The following is a 22,691-nucleotide window of genomic DNA, read 5'->3' on the forward strand; positions in this document are numbered from 1 at the left end:
TGATGTTTGCATTTTCTTTGTTTGAGGTGTTTATTGCATCTCAGAGGGCGTACATGCACTGGATTTTTGAACTGAAATACAAAGAAAAGCCATGTTGAAATTGGTTTTAGGTAATTTTCCCCATTACAGTGTATGTTATCCCCACAGTAAATTCAGATACAACCACTTTTAAATGGTACCATACATCTATTGAGTAATTTGAAAAAAAGGCAAACACCTTTCCAACCCAATATGCTTTAACAAAGAGCGGCCAAGCCACTAGCAACACTGATCAACAGTGACCTCATGTATGCATCAAAATCTTAAGCCAAGCCATCAGCACAGACAATGTGACGACAACTTAAAAATTAAAGAATACAGTATGTACAGTAAAGAATACAATTCTCTGATTTAGTTTAAATTCTAATCACAATGGTACAACAAAACCTACTTTGCGCTCAATTGAGGAATGGAAGAACACTAGTCTACAGAACACACAAAGAAATACTAAATTAACAGATGTACAGAAACCCCACAAGAAAATAAACAGATCTGCAGTAAACTTTAAATTACAGCTATACCTTGGGGTGCCTTCATAATCACTTGAATAGCACACTTCTAATTGCATTTTCACAGACAAGATGGAAACAGACCCTTTACTTTCAGTGCACTGAATCAAGAATGAACAAGTAGGTCAATTTAGATGCAAAACCTGTCAAACATAATTAAAATAGATAATTTAATACAGCAGTGATTAAATATGGAATTCTTCCCATATGATTTTTCATTCTTGATTAAGGTAGCTTTGAGGGGAAATATTTGTTATGGACATTAACCTTTATATTTTCTTTAAAATAAAATTTCTTAACATATACAGTGCCACAAAAATAAACATTTCCCACCACAGCTGAAGTTCCTGTGATTGGAAAAGTGTACTCCACACCGAAAAAAGTTCTGTATATTTAAGAGTGTTTTCCTTACTATCCGATATTATCACACTATATTTGTAACGCAGATACAGAAGAAAAGAGAATTTATGGGGAGAGTTCAGGTGTGTCTAAAAGTTATATATACATTGAAACCTTCAAAAACACAGACACGTCTTTCCCAGTGGCTCACCACACAACAGCTGCGTCATCCGTCCATGGGCGAGGTCCAGAGAGCACTGAAGGCATCAGAAACATCCATTCATTGTTTACGTCACGCAACACACGAAGGACCCACATACACTACAGCTTTGAGAGTAGGGATAACAGCTAAGGTAGTACACATTCCTAATGTTCACTTTCACAGCTGTGCTACACATTTTGGAAGAGAAGTTATGAATAAGCATTGGGATTGGTACTGGTGGCTCCCTTTGAAACTCTGAGCGTCAATTTTATTTGAAGTCTCCAAAGTCATTATTTTTTTTCCTATTCAGTCACAAAAATTGCAGCTGTAAAGATAAAAAAGCACTTGAATTAGAAAACGGAATTATGTAGTTCTCAAACATTTTACCTTCCTTGCAATTTTACTTTGCTGTTTTACACAGCAGGTCTTCATATTACCAACGTCACATTTAAACACTTTTCACAATTCTTTAAGACAAGCTTAAAATTTCATCCAGGAAAATTAAAAACAATTTTTTTTTCAATGTATAGCTTCATTTTAAGTAAGCAAATTCTATTGGCAAAATTTGGAAACTGGATACTTAGAAAGTATCCAATTTCCAATTTCTAAGTATACTTAGAAAAAATCTTAGCACGACATTCAGTATCAATTAAATACAGTTAACCTTAAAAAAGGGCAGTGATAAAGAGGGGGGAGGGCAAGGACTCCGTTTAAGGTTTTCAAGGAGCCACTAAGTACTTGTACAAGTGACAAACAGAGTGGGGAGACAACCCCAGTGATGCAAAGCCTTCATTTACACACCCTCTCCCCTCGCTGCTATCTCCCATGCTGTGTCATCTCTGCAGGAAACCCTTCCTGGGGTCTTCAGGCTTAGGCATGGGCGTAACTCTCCTTTGTAACATAGTCTGTGTCTGTCCCTCTTTTGACTGAATCTGAGAGCAGAGGGTGTCTCAGGCACTTCTGTTTCAGGCACTTCTCAGAATTTCAGCACATGCCTACAGCAACATTTCTGAATAACAAGTGCTGCTTCCTGCTGCACTCTTGATCATTTCTGAAACTTCAGCTGCTAAGAAATAAGTGCTTGTTGTCTTATTTATGCATCTACATCTTCATGATGCCTACCTCAGCCCAATCCAGCCCAAAGTAGAACAGAAAAGTTGGGCTCAAGGAGAATTACTTGGCTGAGATGTCAAGGCCTTAAAATGATAAATCATTAATGTTGTATGAAGAAAAAAAATCACAAGGCAGAAATGCACGAAAATCATCATAGGCATCAGAAGAAGTTTAAAAAAATATATATAGTAGAGGTATGATAAAAAGAACACCAGACAGGGGTTCAAAAACTTCAACACTCATCCTTCTCTTCCAGTGTGACCCTGGGCAAATCACTTACTGCCAAGGGACAGTTTCTTTAGCTGTGAAATGGAGCTAAATAATCTGGCTAGCTTATCCTGCAGGGTTTGATCTCCAACAGAGGTGATCAAAGAGTTAATTACTGGGAAGAATGAAAAATACTGTGTAAATGAAAAGCATCACTACTAGCGTTCACCCACATTCAGCAAGTATTGGGTTGGCCAAAAAGGTCGCTCTGGTTTTTCTGTAACATGAAAAATTTGAATGAACTTTTTGGCCAACTTAATATTTGTTGAGAAGCTATCCACTGTGTCAGGTTCTGGGGTTAACAGCAAATTGTCTTCATTAGTTTCCTTCTATAAGTCCACTATTAGCCATAACGTACTTTCACAAATTATATTAGAAATTTAAAACTAGAATGTTAGAAATGAAAATTTTGCCTCAATGCAGAGATACAAAGGGTAATCTAAGTTTTACTTGATGAGGCCAAAAAGAAAAGCAAATTAAAATTACAATTGTCACCAAATATATTCTTAGTTTCTAAATGATGTATTATAAATGTTACCTTCCTATAAATCCTAGTCATCATAGAATGCAGTAGTAATTTTCTAATTTATGAAGTAGCTTGGGCAAACTTTTGCTTTTTAGTATAATCTATGGGCTTTCCAGGGTAAGGACAATTTGGAGGTTTCTCTCCCTCTTAATTTTGCAAATTAAGTAAGATTAAAAAAATCACTGACAAAGATAGCTTTCAATATGGATTTCAAAAGCATACACATTCAAACAATTATTATTATATATATGTATTAAAGACACAGAAGTACAAATATTATACCTAATAAAATAGCTAAGCATAGCATAGGTCACTATTACAAGCCCACAGGAAAAGCTCAATATTAGATACCTTAAATTGTTTACAAGAAATCCTTGATGTTAAGATCCGCTAATGGGTCCTTTGCTGGAGGTTTCTTGGGACTCTGAGAGGCAGGTGTAGGGCTTGGAGAAAGCTAACGAGGAAAAGCCAGCCCAAGACAGTGGAAACAGAAAGCAAACAGAGATAGATAAGCATTAGGCCAAGCACATACCACAGAAAACAAACATGCAGAAGATTAGATGGCTAAAAGTTTACACAATCTACTTTGTTCTACTTAAGTCACAGGGTTGTTTTGGATTTAAAAAACATACTTCAAAGGATATTGGCTTTCTTGAAATTATTTGACATCAAATTTAGCCAAAGTAAAATTTGAGGACTCTTGTAGAACAATATGGATATTAGTTAGGGAAGATGTGAAAAACTAGTCACATTAAAGCTATTATGAATACATAGTGAAAAAAACAACTTCTCTATTCAAAGCATTGTGACTTTGAGTTATTAGTACCTCTAAACTAATAAAGGAATATAAATGACTTTTCTCAGAGTGAGAGTGAGTTTGAAGGAAAAATGGAAAGAAAACAGCTTGCAGAAAGTCACCTAAGAAATTACTTTAAAATATTAGCTAAATAGACTAGAATTTCATATAAAGTATTTTAAGTGAACACCTGTCAAATCTGGGGGCACTGTTTCCTTTCGGATGAGCAAATAGTCTAGTTGTGAATGTCACCGAATTCTAATTTTGCCTATCCAGCTTGTAGAGATTAATTACTAGATACTACAGAGAAGAATCATACTGAACTTAAAGCAAAAGCAACCAAAAATTTACTTACCTTGTTTCTGTTTAATGAATACCTGAATTATTTCATTGTGTGACAAACATAAGATTTGGGAACAGGCTTTTGCAGGAATGTTAGGGTTCAAGGCCTTGAAAAAGGTCACGGAGTCTACATAGAACAATAACTAACATATATCCTTTGAGCTAATAATCTTCTATGGCTGTAACAAGATGGAAACTCAGGAACCTGGGACTGAAGGGCAGGGATGTATGTTTTCTTTTTTGGTTCTGTAAACAAAGCTCCAGAAATAAGGAGTTTTAGATTTGTTCCTTTGTCCAGAAACTATTAACTGTAGTATGTTTCAGTCAAATTTCCATTTTTAAAACTGGGATCCTATCTCATGGAAAGGCCAGGAAAAAATAAACATAAAGGGTCAAAGTTGTTTGGAAGGTAAGAAACTCAAGGACTGGTCCATATTTAATAATTAGGTGATATAACATTGAGACACCAACCAACTGACCTACAGAGCAAGAGTCCACACACCAGTAATGAAAAATTTCTATGTCTTCCAAAGCTACTAACTCATGTTTGCTTTCTTATCTAGTATCTAATCAGCTATGATTCTTCTCTGATGTAGGAATACAGCTTAAAGATTGTATAACTATGGCATACCATTTCCCAAATTACCATAAATTCAATTAAATGATTAAAATCCTGTTTTCATTGTATCATCTATTTTTCATTTTCATCCTTTGAATTAAGTAAACAAATTGATGCTATGCAACACTGGTAACAAGCAGGAAAACTACCTTATATAATAAAACTGTGTTATTTCTAAAGCATTCAGCACACCAAATACAATAAGACTTTAAAAAAATCTCAGTAACATCCTTTCAATTTTTATTTTTCAAAAAGGTGGCAGATGGTCATGGATATATTTAACCATCAAGGAAATATTCATAAGTGAGATTCTTTCTTGGAATTTAAATATATCTAGATTGATTGTAATCCCAACTATGAAACCCAAAACCTCCCTTCATATCCACTCCCCGCCCACCACCCTCCCCAACCCCAAACAACATTCATTATCTCAGAGCAGAAGAGAAAATTTCTCAGGAAACCAGTGCTTTGGTGATGGCCTTGAAGGCTAGAGTCTCTTACCTTTTAAATTTATCTTTTTGGACACCCACTATCACTCTCCTGGTCATTATGGCTTTTGAAGGGTTAAAGTAAAGAAACTGAAGCCAATTTTGGGAACAGGTAGAGAAAGAATTTAGAGATGATTCAAGGAAGAAAAGGGGATTAAAGTACATTCAGAAGGTTCACAACAGGATTCCTATTGTGAGGCTGAGACAATATAAACACACGTGATAAATTTAAAAATTATACACTAGAAGTGAAACCATTTACTGATATCCTTAAAATATCTTAGAGCCATGTGTTTTGAGTGCTCAGCACGGTGCTAGTAGTTATAATGTTCTTCCTCCATCCTAAATCAATTTCTCATGGTGAAAACTTCTTTGGTTCTACATATACCTTCCCTTGGGCCAGGCATTTATGAGAGGAATAAACAAAGGGTGATTTATCAGCATGAACATCATTATTAGCAGCAAAACAGTTCAACAAGGTGCATATATTTTAGCATCTTTGCAAATAAAGGTAGCACGCTGTATAGTAAGAAACTTGGCCTCATCCAAAGAGAGGTTTGCCCTTTGTCCTGGACCCTGGTCGATGACTTCTAAACCTTTGGCATTTACCTAGCACCTGGAATGTCTTTGTTATTCAGAGTGGATTTGTGGCACCACACCTGATAATTTATGCTAATTAGGTAACTCAGGGTTGGGGGCTGGCCATGCCAGAAAATCAACCATATGATTACAGTTCAGTCTTTGGGCCCACAGGATATGAACCTGACCTTCAGGGAGGGAGGGAGGGAGGCTGGAGATGGAGTTCAACCACGTGAGACATAATTCAGTTAGTCATTCCTATATCAGATCAGATCAGTCGCTCAGTTGTGTCCGACTCTTTGCGACCCAATGAATCGCAGCACGCCAGGCCTCCCTGTCCATCACCAACTTCCGGAGTTCACTCAGGCTCACGTCCATCCAGTCAGTGATGCCATCCAGCCATCTCATCCTCTGTCGTCCCCTTCTCCTCCTGCCCCCAATCCCTCCCAGCATCAGAGTCTTTTCCAGAGTCAACTCTTCGCATGAGGTGGCCAAAGTACTGGAGTTTCAGCTTTAGCATCATTCCTTCCAAAGAAATCCCAGGGCTGATCTTCAGAATGGACTGGTTGGATCTCCTTGCAGTCCAAGGGACTCTCAAGAGTCTTCTCCAACACCACAGTTCAAAAGCATCAATTCTTCGGTGCATATAATGAGAGCTTAATAAAAACTCTGCGTACTGAAGCTCAGGAAAGCTTCCTGGGTTAGCAGTACTGCATGTGTATCCTCACACAGTGATGCCGGGTGGGTAACGCATCCCTGAGGACAAAGAAGCCGCATGTGGGATCCTCTCAGACTCTGCCCAGTGCATCTCTTCTTTTGGCTGGATCTGTTTGTATCTTTTCACTATAATAAAACTGTCATTGTAAATAAAGTTAGTGCTTCCCTGAGTTCTATGAGTCCTTCTAGAAAACTGCCTAATCTGAGGGTGGTCCTGGGAAACCTTAAATCTGCAGGCAGCTGGTCTGAAGTTGAGGGTGGCCTTTGGGACCTGAAGCGTCTGATGAGGGCAGTCTTGTGGGAATTGCTCCCTCAGGCTTTGTTGTTGTTGTTGAGCCACTCAGTTGGGTCTGACTCTTTGTGACCCCACGGACTGCAGCACACTAGACTTCCCTGTCCTTCACCATCTCCTGCAGTTTGCTCAAACTCAATGTCCATTGAGTCGGTGATGCCATCCAACCATCTCATGCTCTGTTGCCCGCTTCTCTTCCTGCCCTCAATCTTTCCCAGCAACAGGGTCTTTCCCAATGAGTTAGCTCTTTGCATCAGGTGACCAAAATACTGGAGCTTCAGCTTCAGCATCAGCCCTTCCAATGAATATTCAGGGTTGATTTCCTGCAGGATGGACCAGTTTGATCTCTTTGCTGTTCAAGGGACTCTGAAGAGTCCTCCAGCACCACAGATAGAAAACATCAGTTCTTCAGCACTCAGCCTCCTTTATGGTTCAGCTTTCACATCCGTTCATGACTACTGGAAAATGCACAGCTTTGACTAGACAGACCTTTGTCAGTAAAGTGATGTCTCTGTTTTTTAATATGCTGTCTAGGTTGGTCATAGCTTTTCTTCCAAGGAGCAAGTGTCTTTTAATTTCATGGTTGCAGTCACCATCTGCAGTGAATTTGGAGCCCAAGGAAATACACTGTTTCCATTTTTCCCCCATACATTTGCCATGAAGTGATGGGACCAGATGCCAAAGATCTAGGCTTCACAGTTTGGCAGACTCACTGCAGTTAGTGTCACTAGTCTTGGGCAAACTTAGCAGCAAGGAGTATGGTGTCCCTAACCTTAATTTTGGCTAACTCTAGGAACACGAAGTAAGACAATGGATTAGAGCTACTCATTTTTTCCTGGAATAAAGGCCTAGATATTTTAAATACCTGGTAGTTCTCAGGAAACATTCCAAATTAAGGGAAGGAATGGAGGGATCTTAGGACAGTTAGTTTTTTCTATCATTTTCCTTTAAATGTCACCACTGTTCATCTGTCTTCCTTGTTCCCTTTACCTCTTCCCAAGTAGCAACCATGAAGATGGCATCAGGTAAAAACATTTTTAAATTGTTGGTCACATGACAGCTTACACTTATAAATTAACGTCATTCTTTTGTGGACGTTTAAAAACTGACCTGTGTGCCAGGTACAGCTGCAACTCCAAAGGGTGGCCTCATCATGGGCTGTGCAAACATGACAGGCTGCTGTGGCATCATGGGCATGCCTGTCCCCGCCGGAGGCTGAAAAAAGCAGAGGGGTTCCCAGTGTGAGTGGAGTCCACTCTGGCAATGCCCTGACGTTTATGTCTTTAATATGTTAAAGACAATTGCTGAGGAATCCAGGTTTGTGAAAAAGTATCACTTGTAATTTTTTACAAAGATGCTTACTTACATTTATTTTTATTTATGTTTTTGGCTGTGCTGTGTGGCATGTGGGGATCTTAGTTCCCCGACCAGGGACTGAACCTGTGCACCCTTACAATGAAAGCATGGATTCTTAACCACTGGACCACCGGGGTGCACACTCAACTGTGTCTGACTCTTTGCGACTCCATGGACTGTAGCCCGCCAGGCTCCTCTATCCATGGGATTTCTGAGGAAAGAATACTGGAGTGGGTTGCCATTTCTTCCTCTAGGGGATCTTCCCAACCCAGGGATTGAACCTGTGTCTCCTTCATAGGCAGGCAGATTCTCTGCCACTGAGCCCACCTTGGAAACTCCAGACCACCAGAAAAGTTCCTACAACTGGTAACTTAGAATGATGGGTGTTGTGAGGCTGGCAGATGGCAGGGAACCCTGAGGTGCCTGACAAGCCTGGCTGGCCAGACAGCACCCTTACCCCAACAAGGCTTTGCTGTTGTTTATCTATCTTCTGTATGTATAGTTCTTAAAGAGGTAAAGACTTATTTCTTTATGGGAAATGGCCCTAAAATTTGCTAGTGATAAAGTGGTAAGTGAAAAGTCAGTATACTGATGAAAAGTTGATTTCTGATGATTGAGCTAAGAGCCCAGGTCACTGGTTTGGCAAACAGAACTCCAAAAATGACATTATCAGTGCACTACAAAAATTATTTTGATGGTGGAAAATTATTTTAAGTGTCTTATAACTGACTTGATCATGTCCTGTGTAGACTACTTAATGTCTAAAGCAGATGACTTAATTTTTAAATTTTACTCTTCTGGGTTATGGGGAGAATTATATTCTATAGTTAATCTGGGATTGGCAAAGTCCTTAGAAGTATTAATTACAATTTTTAAAACAGGTCATCACTCACCATTCCAAACCCTGCTCCAGGTTGTCCGACAGATGGGGCCCCGGCAACAGGAGGAACTGAACTGGTTGGAGGTACAGCTCCTTGCTATCAAAAAAACCACAAAACACACAGAGACACGTACATACATACACACACACACAAACAACAAACAAAAAGAACCAATACAATATGGTTTTAAAAGGACAGAATATAACTTTTAAATGCATGCTCCTAAGTATGTGTAAAGATATAAAGAAATCTCAAATTTCAGTTTTCACTTTTAAAAACAGGCACTAGCACCATGCCAGTGATACAAAGGTGACTAACATGACGTTCACCATTGTGGAGCTATTAGGGCTCAGCTTATGCTCTCTACCTACTTATGCCCCCTTCAATGTAAGGAAGTCAAATTTTTCTAAACTTTTTTTTGTCTAATCATTATATTCTCCAATAGGCATTGAATTAGAAATTTGAGGAATGCTTTCATTTACATGTTTAAAACTTGGTTGCCATTTCCCCTCACTTAAAAAAATTAATTTATTTTTTAATTGAAGGATAATTGCTTCATAGAATATTGTTGCTTTCTGCCAAATATCAACATGAATTAGCTATAGGTATACATATGTCCCCTTCCTCTTGAACCTCCCCTCATCTCCCTCCCCATCCCAGTCCTCTAGGTTGTTACAGAGCCCCTATTTGAGTTCCCTAAGTCATACAGCAAATTCCCATTGGCTATCTATTTTACATATGGTAATGTAAGTTTCCACGTTACTCTCTCCATACATCTCATCCTCTCTTTCCTCCCCCTGAGTCCATAAGTCTGTTTTTTATGTCTGTTTCTCCATTGCTTCCCTGCAAATAAATTCATTGGTACCATCTTTCTAGATTCCATATATGCATTAGTATACAATATTTACAGTCCATGGGGGTCGCATAGAGTCGGACACGACTGAACGACTAAACAACCACCAACCAACCATACAATGGTTCCCTGGTGGCTCAGTGATAAAGAATCTGCCTGCCAATGCAAGAGACACAGGTTCAATCCCTGGATTGGGAAGATCCCCTGGAGAAGGAAACGGCACCCCACTCCAGTATCCTTGCCTGGGAAATCCCACGGACAGAGAAGCCAGGCGGGCTACAGTCCATGGGGTGGCATAGAGTTGGACACGACTGAGTGACTAAACCACCACCAACCAACCATACAATATTTATCTTTCTCTTTCTGACTTCACTCTGTCTAACAGGCTCTAGGTTCATCTGCCTCATTAGAACTTACTCAAAGGCATTATATTATATGGCTGAGTAATATTCCATTATATATATGTACCACAGCTTCTTCATCCATTCATCTGTCCATGGACATCTAGATTGCTTCTATGTTCTAGCTATTTTAAGTAGAGATGCAATGAACATTAGAGTTCGTGTATCTTTTTCAGTTTTGATTTTCTCAGGATATATGCCTAGTAGTGGGACTGCTGGGTCATATGGTGATTTTATTCCCAGTTTTTTATTATTCTTTTTTGTGTTATATTTGCTTCTCTCTGACTGTTGTACGTTTGTACAAAGACCAAAATTAATTCCAAGTTTTAGGAAGCATTTAGAAGACTACACATGATACTGTTCACATATCCCATTTCAGGCTCAGGTTTGAGAGTTTTCAGTCATATACCAAAACCCCTAATACTTCCCTTAGGCATAAAATTAACCCTACTGCAATCCCTTGAAATTTATACTGTCCTCCAGTTCAGCTGTAGCCTTGAAAATAACAGCACACATTCCCAGGAATAGTATCACAAGGAGCAGAAAATATTTTAATTATTTGCTTTGTCTTGTCTCTTGTCTAGGTAGCTTCCTAGAAACACTGGCTCAAAAGGCTTGTTGTTATCTTGCCAAACTGGGAACCCATCTAGTGCTAAAGCTGTTATCTGAAGACATTTGTGTAAAATACTTAAAGGCAAATTTTTCAGTTGTTGCTGTATCAGGTAATGGATATCAGTCACGGCAAACAGCAGCCTAAACAAAAAGCTCAAGAGGAAAGGCTGGAGAATGAGATGCTTTGAGGATTAAGGGTTTGAAAAATCCAGACATCCTCCTGGGAAATTAGATAGCCCTGCACATGCCCAGGGCTATGTACATACTCCGGAAAGACTTGAGATGCCTCTAGGCTGACTTGGAGGCTGTAAGCAAGCAGTAGTAATTGCTAAGGTAGAGTTACAACCTGCCTGTTTGAGTCTCAAGTCATGCCTAACACACACGCAGAGCCCCTCTGCAAATACCAGGAGATATTTTTGGTTCCAGGAGTTTAAGTAGTATCTGTCTAATTCTCAGCTGACGTACCTAAAGGACAAAACAAGCAAGCAAATAACTCAATCTACCAAAGTAGCAAAACAACAATAACAAAAAAAGTAGCAACAACAAACCTTGGGGAAGGGTAGAACATGATTTTCAGTGCTGCCTTATTACAATATTCAACGTATCCAGGTTCCAATAAAAAAATTATGAGATATAAAAAGAAACAAGAACATATAGCTCATATGCAGGAGAAAGATCTCAACTCAATAATCTAAACTTCTACCATAAGAAACTACAAAAAAGAAGAACTAATTCTAAAGTGAGCAGAGAAAGCAAATAAAAACAATTAGAGCAGAGAAAAATGAAAAAAAAAAAAAAAGATCAGAAAAACAAAAGAGGAAAGAAAAGATCTTTGCAAAGATCAATAAAATGAATAAAATTTTAAGTAGACAAGAAAAAAAGAGAAACCTAAATGACCAAAATCAGGAAAGGAAGTGAAGATATTACTACCAATCTTACAGAAATAAAAAGAATTAAAAGTATATATTATAAGAAATTATATGCTAAAACATTAGATAATCTAGATGTAACAGTCAAACTCCAAGAAAGACACAAACTACCAAACCTGACTCAAGAAGAAATAAAAAAATCTAAATAGATGTATAGCAAGTAAAGAGACTGAGTTAGTAATCAAAAACTTTTGATCACAGAGAAGCCCGGAAACAGATGGCTTCACTGGTCCATTCTATTAAAGGTATAAAGAAGAATTAATATAAACCCTTCTCAAGCTCTCAAAAAAACAGAAAAGGAACACTTTCCAATCATTCTTTGATGCTGGTATTACTGTGATGCCAAATACAGACAAGGACATCATACGAAAACTACAGCCAAATTCTTTATACATATAAATATAAAAATTCTCAACAAAATACTAGCATACCACATCTAGCAGCATATTAAAAGAATTACACACCATGACCAAGTGAGATTTATTCCAGAAATGTAAGGCTGGATCAATTAATGTAATATAATAATATAAGAAATAAAAGAAAAACTTATCTCAGTACATGCAGAAAAAGCATTTGACAAAATCCACAATCTATTCATGACACAACACTAAATAAACTAGAAATAGAACAGGAATTCCTACACCTGATAAAGGGCATTTACAAATAACTCACAATGAGGTCAGGGGCGGTGGCCGGGAGGAGCTACCCCATGTCCAAGGTAAGGAGCAGTGGCCGTGCTTTGCTGGAGCAGCCATGAAGAGATAACTCCACGTCCAAGGTAAGAGAAACCCAAGTAAGACGGTAGGCACTAAGAGAGGACATCAGTGGGCAGACAGACGGAAACCACAATCACAGACAACTGGCCAATCTGATCACATGGACCACGACCTTGTCTAACTCAATGAAACTAAGCCATGCCATGTGGGGCCACCCAAGACGGACAGGTCACGGTGGAGAGGTCTGACAGAATGTGGTCCACTGGAGAAGGGAATGGCAAACCACTTCAGTATTCTTGCCTTGAGAACCCCATGAACAGTATGAAAAGGCAAAAAGATAGGACACTGAAAAATGAACTCCCCAGGTTGGTAGGTGCCCAATATGTTACTGGAGATCAGTGGAGAAATAACTCCAGAAAGAATAAAGGGATGGAGCCAAAGCAAAAACACCACCCAGTTGTGGATGTGACTGGTGATAGAAGCAAGGTTTGATGCTGTAAAGAGCAATATTGCAGAGGAACCTGGAATGTTAGGTCCATGAATCAAGGCAAATTGGAAGTGGTCAAACAGGAGATGGCAAGAGTGAACGTCGACATTCTAGGAATCAGTGAACTAAGAAGGACTGCAATGGGTGAATTTAACTCAGATGACCATTATATCTACTACTGTGGGCAGGAATCCCTTAGAAGAAATGGAGTAGCCATCATAGTCAACAAGAGAGTCGGAAATGCAGTACTTGGATGCAATCTCAAAACGACAGAATGATCTCTGTTCGTTTCCAAGGCAAACCATTCAATATCACAGTAATCCAAGTCTATGCCCTGACCAGTAACGCTGAAGAAGCTGAAGCTGAACAGTTCCATGAAGACCTACAAGGCCTTCTAGAACTAACACCAAAAAAGATGTCCTTTTCATTATATGGGACTGGAATGCAAAAGTAGGAAGTCAAGAAACACCTGGAATAACAGGCAAATTTGGCCTTGGAGTACAAAATGAAGCAGGGCAAAGGCTAATAGAGTTCTGCCAAGAGAATGCACTGGTCATAGCAAACACCCTCTTCCAACAACACAAGAGAAGACTCTACACATGGACATCACCAGATGGTCAACACCGAAATCAGACTGATTATATTCTTTGCAGCCAAAGATGCAGAAGCTCTATACAGTCAGCAAAAACAAGACCAGGAGCTGACTATGGCTCAGATCATGAACTCCTTGTTGCCAAATTCAGACTGAAACTGACGAAAGTGGAGAAAACCACTAGAACATTCAAGTATGACCTAAATCAAATCCCTTATACAGTAGAAGTGAGTAATAGATTTAAGGGACTAGATCTGATAAGACAGAGTGCCTGATGAACTATGGATGGAGGTTCGTGACATTTTATAGGAGACAAGAATCAAGACCATCTCCAAGAAAAAGAAATGCAAAAAAGCAAAATGGCTATCTGAGGAGGCCTTACAAATAGCTGTGAAAAGAAGGGAAGCAAAAAGTAAAGGGGAAAAGGAAACATATGCCCATCTGAATGCAGACTTCCAAAGAATAGCAAGAAGAGATAACAAAGTCTTCCTCAGTGATCAATTCAAAGAAATAGAGGAAAACAAAAGAATGGGAAAGACTAGAGATTGCTTCAAGAAAATTACAGATACCAAGGGAACATTTTCTGCAAATATGGGCTCGACAAAGGATGGAAATGGTAGGGACCTAATAGAAGAGAAGATATTAAGAAGAGGTGGCAAGAATACACGAAGAACTGTACAAAAAAGATCTTCACAACCCAGATCATCATAATGGTGTGATCACTCATCTAGAGCCAGATATCCTGGAATGTGAAGCTAAGTGGGCTTTAGGAAGCATCACTACGAACAAAGCTAGTGGAGGTGATGATATTCCAGTTGAGCTATTTCAAATCCTGAAAGATGATGCTGTGAAAGTGCTGCACTCAATATGCTAGCAAAATGGAAAACTCAGCAGTGACCACAGGACTGGAAAAGGTCAGTTTTCATTCCAATCCCAAAGAAAGGCAATGCCAAAGAATGCTCAAACTACCACACAATTGCACTCATCTCACACGCTAGTAAAGTAATGCTCCAAATTCTCCAAGCCAGGCTTTAGCAATATGTGAACCATGAACTTCCAGATGTTCAAGCTGGTTTTAGAAAAGGCAGAGGAACCAGAGATCAAATTGCCAACATCCGATGAATCATCGAAACAGCAAGAGAGTTTCAGAAAAACATCTACTTCTGCTTTATTGACTATGCCAAAGCTTTTGACTGTGTGGATCACAAGAAACTGTGGAAAATTCTGAAACAGATGAGAATACCAGACCACCTGACCTACCTCTTTTTTTTTTTTTTTGTTCCTAGTAACTTTATTCATAATTGCCAAAATTGGGAAGAACTAAATGAATGGATAAATATACTGCAGTATAACCAAACAATAAAATATTCAGTTCAGTTCAGTTGCTCATTCGTGTCCGACTCTTTGTGACCCCATGAATCACAGCACGTCAGGCCTCCCTGTCTATCACCAACTCCCGGAGTTCACTCAAACTCACTCCATCAAGTCAGTGATGCCATCCAGCCATCTCATCCTCTGTTGTCCCCTTCTCCTCCTGCCCCCAATCCCTCCCAGCATCAGAGTCTTTTCCAATGAGTCAACTCTTCGCATGAGGTGGCCAAAGTACTGGAGTTTCAGCTTTAGCATCATTTCTTCCAAAGAAATCCCAGGGCTGATCTCCTTCAGAATGGACTGGTTGGATCTCCTTGCAGTCCAGGGGATTCTCAAGAGTCTTCTCCAACACCACACTTCAAAAGCATCAATGCTTCACGCTCAGCTTTCTTCACAGTCCAACTCTCACATCCATACATGACCACTGAAAAAACCATAGCCTTGACTAGACAGACCTTTGTTGGTAAAGTAATGTCTCTGTTTTTGAATATGCTATCTAGGTTGGTCATAACTTTCCTTCCAAGGAGTGTCTTTTAATTTCATGGCTGCATTCACCATCTGTAGTGATTTTGTTCAGCACTAAAAAGAAGTGAGCTATCAAAGCCATGGAATGATATTGAACAAACTTGAATACAAGTGAAATAATCTGAAAAAACTATATTCTCTGTGATTCCAACTATATGGCAGTAAGGTCACTGGCCCTATTCCATAAAGTTGATTTAAGAATCTGGACGACCCAGAGGGATGGCACGGGGAGGGAGGAGGGAGGAGGGCTCAGGATGGGGAACACGTGCACACCTGCGGCAGATTCATGTCGACACATGGCAAAACCAACACAATATTGTAAAGGTAAAAAACAAAAAAAAGAATCTGTTACTATTTCAAAGAAATAAAAAGTGCTTATCTTTTGCCTACTCTGTGACCTTTATATGCAATCTCTCATTCTTACAATAATTCTTTAAAGCAGATGATACTGACTTCCATTTTACATATGAGTGATCCATTGCTCAGAGAAGTTAGGTTAATTGCTTGAGGAACACAGTTGATATCTGCAAACTATATGATATTCTGCATAATGTAAAACTACGGGGACAATAAAAAGTTAAGTGGTTGCCAGTGTTGGGTTGCCAGAATATGAATTGATGAATTTGGTAATCACAGAGGATTTTTAGGATCGAAAAAAATCTCTGTGTGAAGGATTCATATCATCATATATGTGTTCGAATCCATTTAACGTACAACATCAGGAGTGAAGACTCATGTAAATTATGGTTTTTGAGTATGTTGTGTCATTGTAGGTTCATTAATTGTAAAAAAATTAATTATGCTGTTCAGTGATTTGATGATGGATGAATCTATGGCTGCTGCTGCTGCTGCTAAGTTGCTTCAGTCGTGTCTGACTCTGTGCGACCCCATAGACGGCAGCCCACCAGGCTCCCCCGTCCCTGCGATTCTCCAGGCAAGAACACTGGAGTGGGTTGCCATTTCCTTCTCCAATGCATCAAAGTGAAGAGTGAAAGTGAAGTCGCTCAGTCATGTCCGACTCTTAGTGACCCCAAGGTCTGCAGCGTACCAGGCTCCTCCGTCCATGGGGTTTTCCAGGCAAAAGTACTGGAGTGGGGTGCCATTGCCTTCTCTGATGACCTACCTCTTGAGAAGCCTGTATGCAGGTCAGGAAGCAACAGTTAGAACTGGACATGGAACAACAGACTGGTTCCAAATAGGAAAAGGAGTACGTCAAGGTTATATATTGTCACCCGGCTTATTTAACTTATATGCAGAGTACATCATGAGAAATGCTGGGCTGGAAGAAATACAATTGGAATCAAGATTGCCAGGAGAAATATCAATAACCTCAGATATGCAGATGACACCACCCTTATGGCAGAAAGTGAAGAGGAACTAAAGAGCCTCTTGATGGAAGTGAAAGAGGAGGGTGAAAAAGTTGGCTTAAAGCTCAACATTCAGAAAACTAAGATCATGGCCTCTGGTCCCATCACTTCATGGCAAATAGATGGGGAAACAGTGGAAACAGTGTCAGACTTTATTTTTGGGGGCTCCAAAGTCACTGCAGATGCTGATTTCAGTCATGAAATTAAAAGATGCTTACTCCTTGGAAGAAAAGGTATGACCAACCTAGACAGCATATTGAAAAGCAGAGACATTACTTTGCTGACAAAGGTCCATCTAGTCAAGGCTATGGTTTTTCCAGTGGTCATGTATGGATGTGAGAGTTAGACTATAAAGAAAGCTGAGTGCAGAAGAATTGATGCTTTTGAACTGTGGTTTTGGAGAAGACTCTTGAGAGTCCTTTGGACTGCAAGGAGATCCAACCAGTCCATCCTAAACGAGATCAGTCGTGGGTGTTCACTGGAAGGACTGATGTTGAAGCTGAAACTCCAGTATTTTGGCCACCTGATGCAAAGAGGTGACTCACTGGAAAAAACCCTGATGCTGCGAAAGATTGAGGGCAGGAGAAGGGGACGACAGAGGATGAGATGGTCGGATGGCATCACCGACTCCATGGACATGGGTTTGGCTGGACTCCAGGAGTTTGTGATAGACAGGGAGGCCCGGCATGCTGCAGTTCATGGGGTCACAAAGAGTCAGACACGACTGAGTGACTGAACTGAACTGAACTAAATATCATATTTAATGTTGAATGACTGAAAGTTTTCTCCCTAAGAACAAGATAAAGAGGTACTAGGAGATCTTGTCAGTGCAATTAGGTAAGAAAAAGAAACAGCATTCAAATAAAAAAGGAAGAAACAAATCTATCTCTATTTGCAGATGACATTATCTTATACAGAGAAAATCAAAGAATTCACACACAAAAAACCATCAGAGTTAATAAACAAGTTCAGCAAAGTTGCAAGATAAAAAATAAATATACAAAAATCAATGTGGTGTTCAGACTAGCAATGAACAATAAAAAATGCAATTACAAAAAATTTAATCTATAACAGCATTAAAAATAACACACTTAGAAATAAATTTAACAAGACAGTAGAACACTTATACACTGACAGCTATAAAACATTGTTGAAGAAATTAAAGACAACTTGCAAAATAGACATCGTCTAATCTATTAAGGACTGCTGCTGCTGCTGCTAAGTCACTTCAGTCGTGTCTGACCCCGTGTGACCCCATAGATGGCAGCCCACCAGGCTCCCCCGTCCCTGGGATTCTCCAGGCAAGAACACTGGAGTGGGTTGCCATTTCCTTCTCCAACGCATGAAAGTGAAAAGTCAAAGTGAAGTTGCTCAGCTGTGTCTGACTCTTAGCGACCCCAAGGACTGCAGCCCACCAGGCTCCTCCATCCACGGGATTTTTCAGGCAAAAGTACTGGAGTGGGGTGCCATTGCCTTCTCCGACTAGAAGACTAATATTGTTAAGATGACAATACTTCCCAATTCGCTTTATAGATTCAGTGTGATTCCTATCAAAATTTCAATCCCTATCAACTTTAACTACTTCTCTTAGAAAAACGGACAATCTGAACCTGAAATTTATATGGAAATCCAATGACCCAGAATAGACAAAACAATCTTGAAAAACAAGAACGAATTTGGTTCGTTTACACTTTCTGGTTTCAAAACTTACAACTAAGCTACATTGATGAAAACACTGTGGTACTGGCATGAGGACAGACACATAGATCCATACAGCAGAACAGAGAGTCTGGAAATAATTTACACATCTACAGTCAGCTGATATTTGAGAAGACTGTGAAGAATATTGTTGAAAAAACAGTATTTTCAACAAATGATTCTCGGATTAACTGGGTTTGTGCATGCAACACAAACAATTTGGACCCCTATCTCATACCACATATGAAAATGAGCCTAAAAAATAGGTCAAAGACCTAATGTAACAGATAAAATTATAAACTCTTAGAAAGAAGTCTAGGTATAAATCTTTAAGACCTTGGATAAGGCAACCGTTTCTTGAACATGACACCAAAAGCACAAGCAACAAAAATAGATAAAATTGGAGTTTATCAGAATTTAAAACTTGTGCATTAAAATATACTATCAAAAAAATGAAGGTGACTCACAGAATAGGAGAAAATATTTGCAAATCCTATGTCTCATAAGCATCTAGTATCCAGAATAATGCTGGGAGGGACTGGGGGCAAGAGGAGAAGGGGACGACAGAGGATGAGATGGCTGGATGGCATCACTGACTCGATGGACGTGAGTCTCAGTGAACTCCGGGAGCTGGTGATGGACAGGGAGGCCTGGCGTACTGCGATTCATGGGGTTGCAAAGAGTCGGACACGACTGAGCGACTGATCTGATCTGATCTGATCCAGAATAATAAAGATCCCTTAGAACTCACCACATTCCTCAAAAAAAAAAAAAAAAGATATACAAATGACCATTAGGCACATGAAAAGATTCTCAAGATCTTTAGTCATTAAGGAAATTCATATGAAAGTCACAACTGAAACCCTATGCACTGATGGTATAAATATATAAGATGATGCAGCTGCTGTGGTAAAGTGCGTCAGTTCCTCAAAAAGCTCAACAGAGTCACACAAGTCCTGACAATTACATTCCTAGGTATATTCCCAAGGAAACTGAGGACATATATCCTTACCAAAACTTGTATACAAATAACAGAAGTATCTTTCATAATAGCCAAAACGTGGAAACACAAATGTCCATTCATTAATGAATGAACAAACAAAATGTGGTATATCCAAACAACAGAACTGTCGGCCATAAAATAATGAAGTACTGTTACATGCTACAACACAGATCAACCTTGAAAACATTAGGCTAAGTGGAAGAAGTCATGCACATAAGACTCCCTAGGGTAGGATTCTGTTTATATTAAAAATCTAGAAGAGGCAAATCCACAGAAACAGTAAATTTTTGGATGTCATGGAATAGGGAAGCAGAAAATTGGGAAAGACCATGTTCCTCTTTGGGGTGATGGAAATATTCTGGAATTATAGAGAATGTAAGTTTTACAACTTCAAAAAAATACTAAAAATCACTGAATTATACACTTTTAAAGTTGTAACTTAATGTTATACAAATTTATCTAAAACATTTTTTAAAAGAAAGAAAATACTGAAGGGTAGCAAAATATCCCCCCAATATGTTTTTTGGAACCAGGATTCTTATGAGCTGATTATTCTGAAGAACAGCAGATGCAGGAGGAGCCCTGACAACAGTAGACATTAAACTTTTGTAAGGTGTGTTTAGATTTACAAAGGAGATCCCACTTAAGGGTCTCCCCCTTTCTGTACCAGGAAGAGTAGGATGACTAAATCACAAGAGAATCTCTTATCAATAGAGAAGTCATTGACTTAAATGTAAAGAATGAATTTTAAAAATAATTCTATTTATTTGTTTATTTCTGGTGGGTGCTGGGTCTTTGTTGCTGCATGGGCTTTTCTCTAGCTGTGGCAAGCATGGGCTCCTTTCTAGTTGCAGTGCGCAGGCTTCTCATTGCAGTGGCTTCTCTTGTTGCAGAGCACAGGTTTTAGGGCATGCGGGCTTCAGTATGCAATTCCCAGGCTCTAGAGCACAGACGCAGTGGTTGTGATGCTCAGTTGCTCTGTGGCACGTGAGACCTTCTTGGGTCAGGGATCAAACTTCTGTCTCCTGCACTGGCAGTCGGATTCTACACCGCTGAGCCATCAGGGAAGCCCTGTATAACAAATCTTACCTTTGTTGACCCGCTTTTCCTGGTAACCTCTCCATTAACTGGCCACCCTATATTTTTCTTTCTTTTGTTTTTAGCTGAAGATGGTTATTTCAGCCAGTGGCTTAGACCACCTCAGGGAGTTACTCATTTTTTCCCTTTGGTATCTCCCATGTATATATGAAGCATACATGTTAACAAGTTTCTGTTTTTCTCTTGTTAATATGTGTTACTACAGGAGTCTCCACTAAGAACTTAGAAGGATAGAGGGAAAGTTATTTTTCTTCCTCTATAAGACAAATATTATATTTCAGATTCACTCTACTCATTATTTCAACAGTCTAGGGGTAGGCTACTCAACAGACTAAGAATTGTATCATTGATTGGAATTGCTTTATCAGAATTGTACCTTACAATAACAATTGTATTTTTTACAAGAATTGTATCATTAGGATTTAGTGATGTGAAAGCAAAAAGGTTTTTAACTAGTTATCAAAACAAAGTGAATCTGCAGATATTCCTGATCAAATAAATGGGTCAAAAATTTAAAGAGAGTCTAAGTTTGCCATTTTGTTCAAATGGTAGATTAACTCAATAATTTATCCCCTCAATATTATTTATCCTAAGGTTTAAAAAATTATTTTCTTTTTTAATCCTCGACAAAATGTTTCACCTACAGATGTATAAAGGTTAGCTGGTTTTAGGGGCAGAACTATGGCCTTCTACAAAATGCACATATTTCTGAGTTGCAAGTACCTTCCTAGTTTGTCTGATGGAAACTGAGCAGGTCTGTTGTGCTCAAAACTAGGAATGAATAACCCTATTGATGGCCATGATAGTATGCCAGTCCTGTTAAAAGTTTTTACATCTAATTTGGGTGCTGTCATCTGAAAAGTTTTAAGAGTTGCACCTTTAAGCAGCATTTAAGGGGAATTTAAAACAAACTGAGAAAAGTAACCCAGCTCTTGTCTCTTAATAAAATCTATAAAAGGCAGCAGAAGGGTCTTCACCCTGACATCCACCTTTTCATGTCCTACTCAAAAACAAAGGCCTGCAGATTAATGGGAAAACCTGCAAACCCTCCCTCATTGCTTCTGAAGCACACATCTCAGCTCTCTCTTCTTTTTCTTGACTGTCCTTAGAAAAAGAGACTCAAACGTATTTAAGGAATAGAAAAATGCAAGAGACATTTTATGAGAGAACTGGGGTGGATGGAAGCCAGAGAAACTCAGAATGATTAAAGTGAAAGCAAACCATAATTTTGATCGGGAAGTACAGTTCTGCTTTAAATGGAGCAAATGGTAGTAAAATTTTGTGACGAAGTGAGGGTTAACAATGAAAAAATAACTGCCTTCATATTGCTGCCTAAAACGTTAAGGAAAATAAACAAAAGAAACAGAACTACAACTCTGTTTAGGCAACTCTGCCCTCCTAAAAGATTACTTTTGTTGTTCTAATTTCTCTTTCCACAGCTGCTGTGGACATTTTATGCTAAGGTCTACTGTCTTTAACTTTCTTGAGTTTCATTATTAACAGTGTAAAGTTTTCTGCCCCATAAACAAAAATAAGGTGTTTGGGGGTTTAAAAGGAATGAGAATGTTAATCTCAGTCTCTAGGATGCTGCCTGCCAATCAGATAACTGGTGGCCCTGTGGCCTCAGAGAAGCAAAAGAGTTGTTTGTTAACTATCTGATGAATTCTTGACTGTGTATGGTTAAAATCTTCATCTTAGGGGAGGTGATGGTCAAGGAAGGTCTCCAGCTCAACACTGTCTTTAAAATACTTTTCCCTTGTTCCCCTTTGGGCATAATGGCCTCATTACTCAGCAAACTGCCCCATATAGAAACCTGGCAGCCAGTGTCTTGCTGAGTTTGTTCACAATAATCCCCAGTTGAGTGGATTCTGCCTGAGACTTTTCTTTCTTATCTTACTCTCCACCTCTGGCTCCAAATCTTTTTTTTTTTTTTTTTAACCTATGGTTGATCTGCCAGATATCAGTATTCTCACC

The 22,691-nt window shown here is 39.1% G+C and overlaps 1 protein-coding gene across 18 annotated transcripts in view; it reads right to left on the reverse strand.

Annotated features, from left to right (window-relative positions):
• The window catches only part of SNAP91 (synaptosome associated protein 91), a 169,504-nt gene continuing 146,813 nt past the window's right edge, over positions 1 to 22,691 (reverse strand). For 14 of the 18 annotated variants that reach the window (XM_059889669.1, XM_059889676.1, XM_059889672.1 and 11 more), the window contains 3 exons: positions 9,078 to 9,161; positions 7,939 to 8,043; positions 3,353 to 3,449 (listed from right to left, as the gene is read on the reverse strand). In XM_059889669.1, coding sequence (XP_059745652.1) covers positions 3,357 to 3,449; positions 7,939 to 8,043; positions 9,078 to 9,161 — 282 coding nt within the window. In that variant the 3' untranslated portion in view covers positions 3,353 to 3,356. 18 annotated transcript variants of the gene reach the window in all.

This window comes from Bos taurus, chromosome 9, assembly GCF_002263795.3.
Source record: "Bos taurus isolate L1 Dominette 01449 registration number 42190680 breed Hereford chromosome 9, ARS-UCD2.0, whole genome shotgun sequence".
Taxonomy (NCBI): Eukaryota; Metazoa; Chordata; class Mammalia; order Artiodactyla; family Bovidae; genus Bos; species Bos taurus.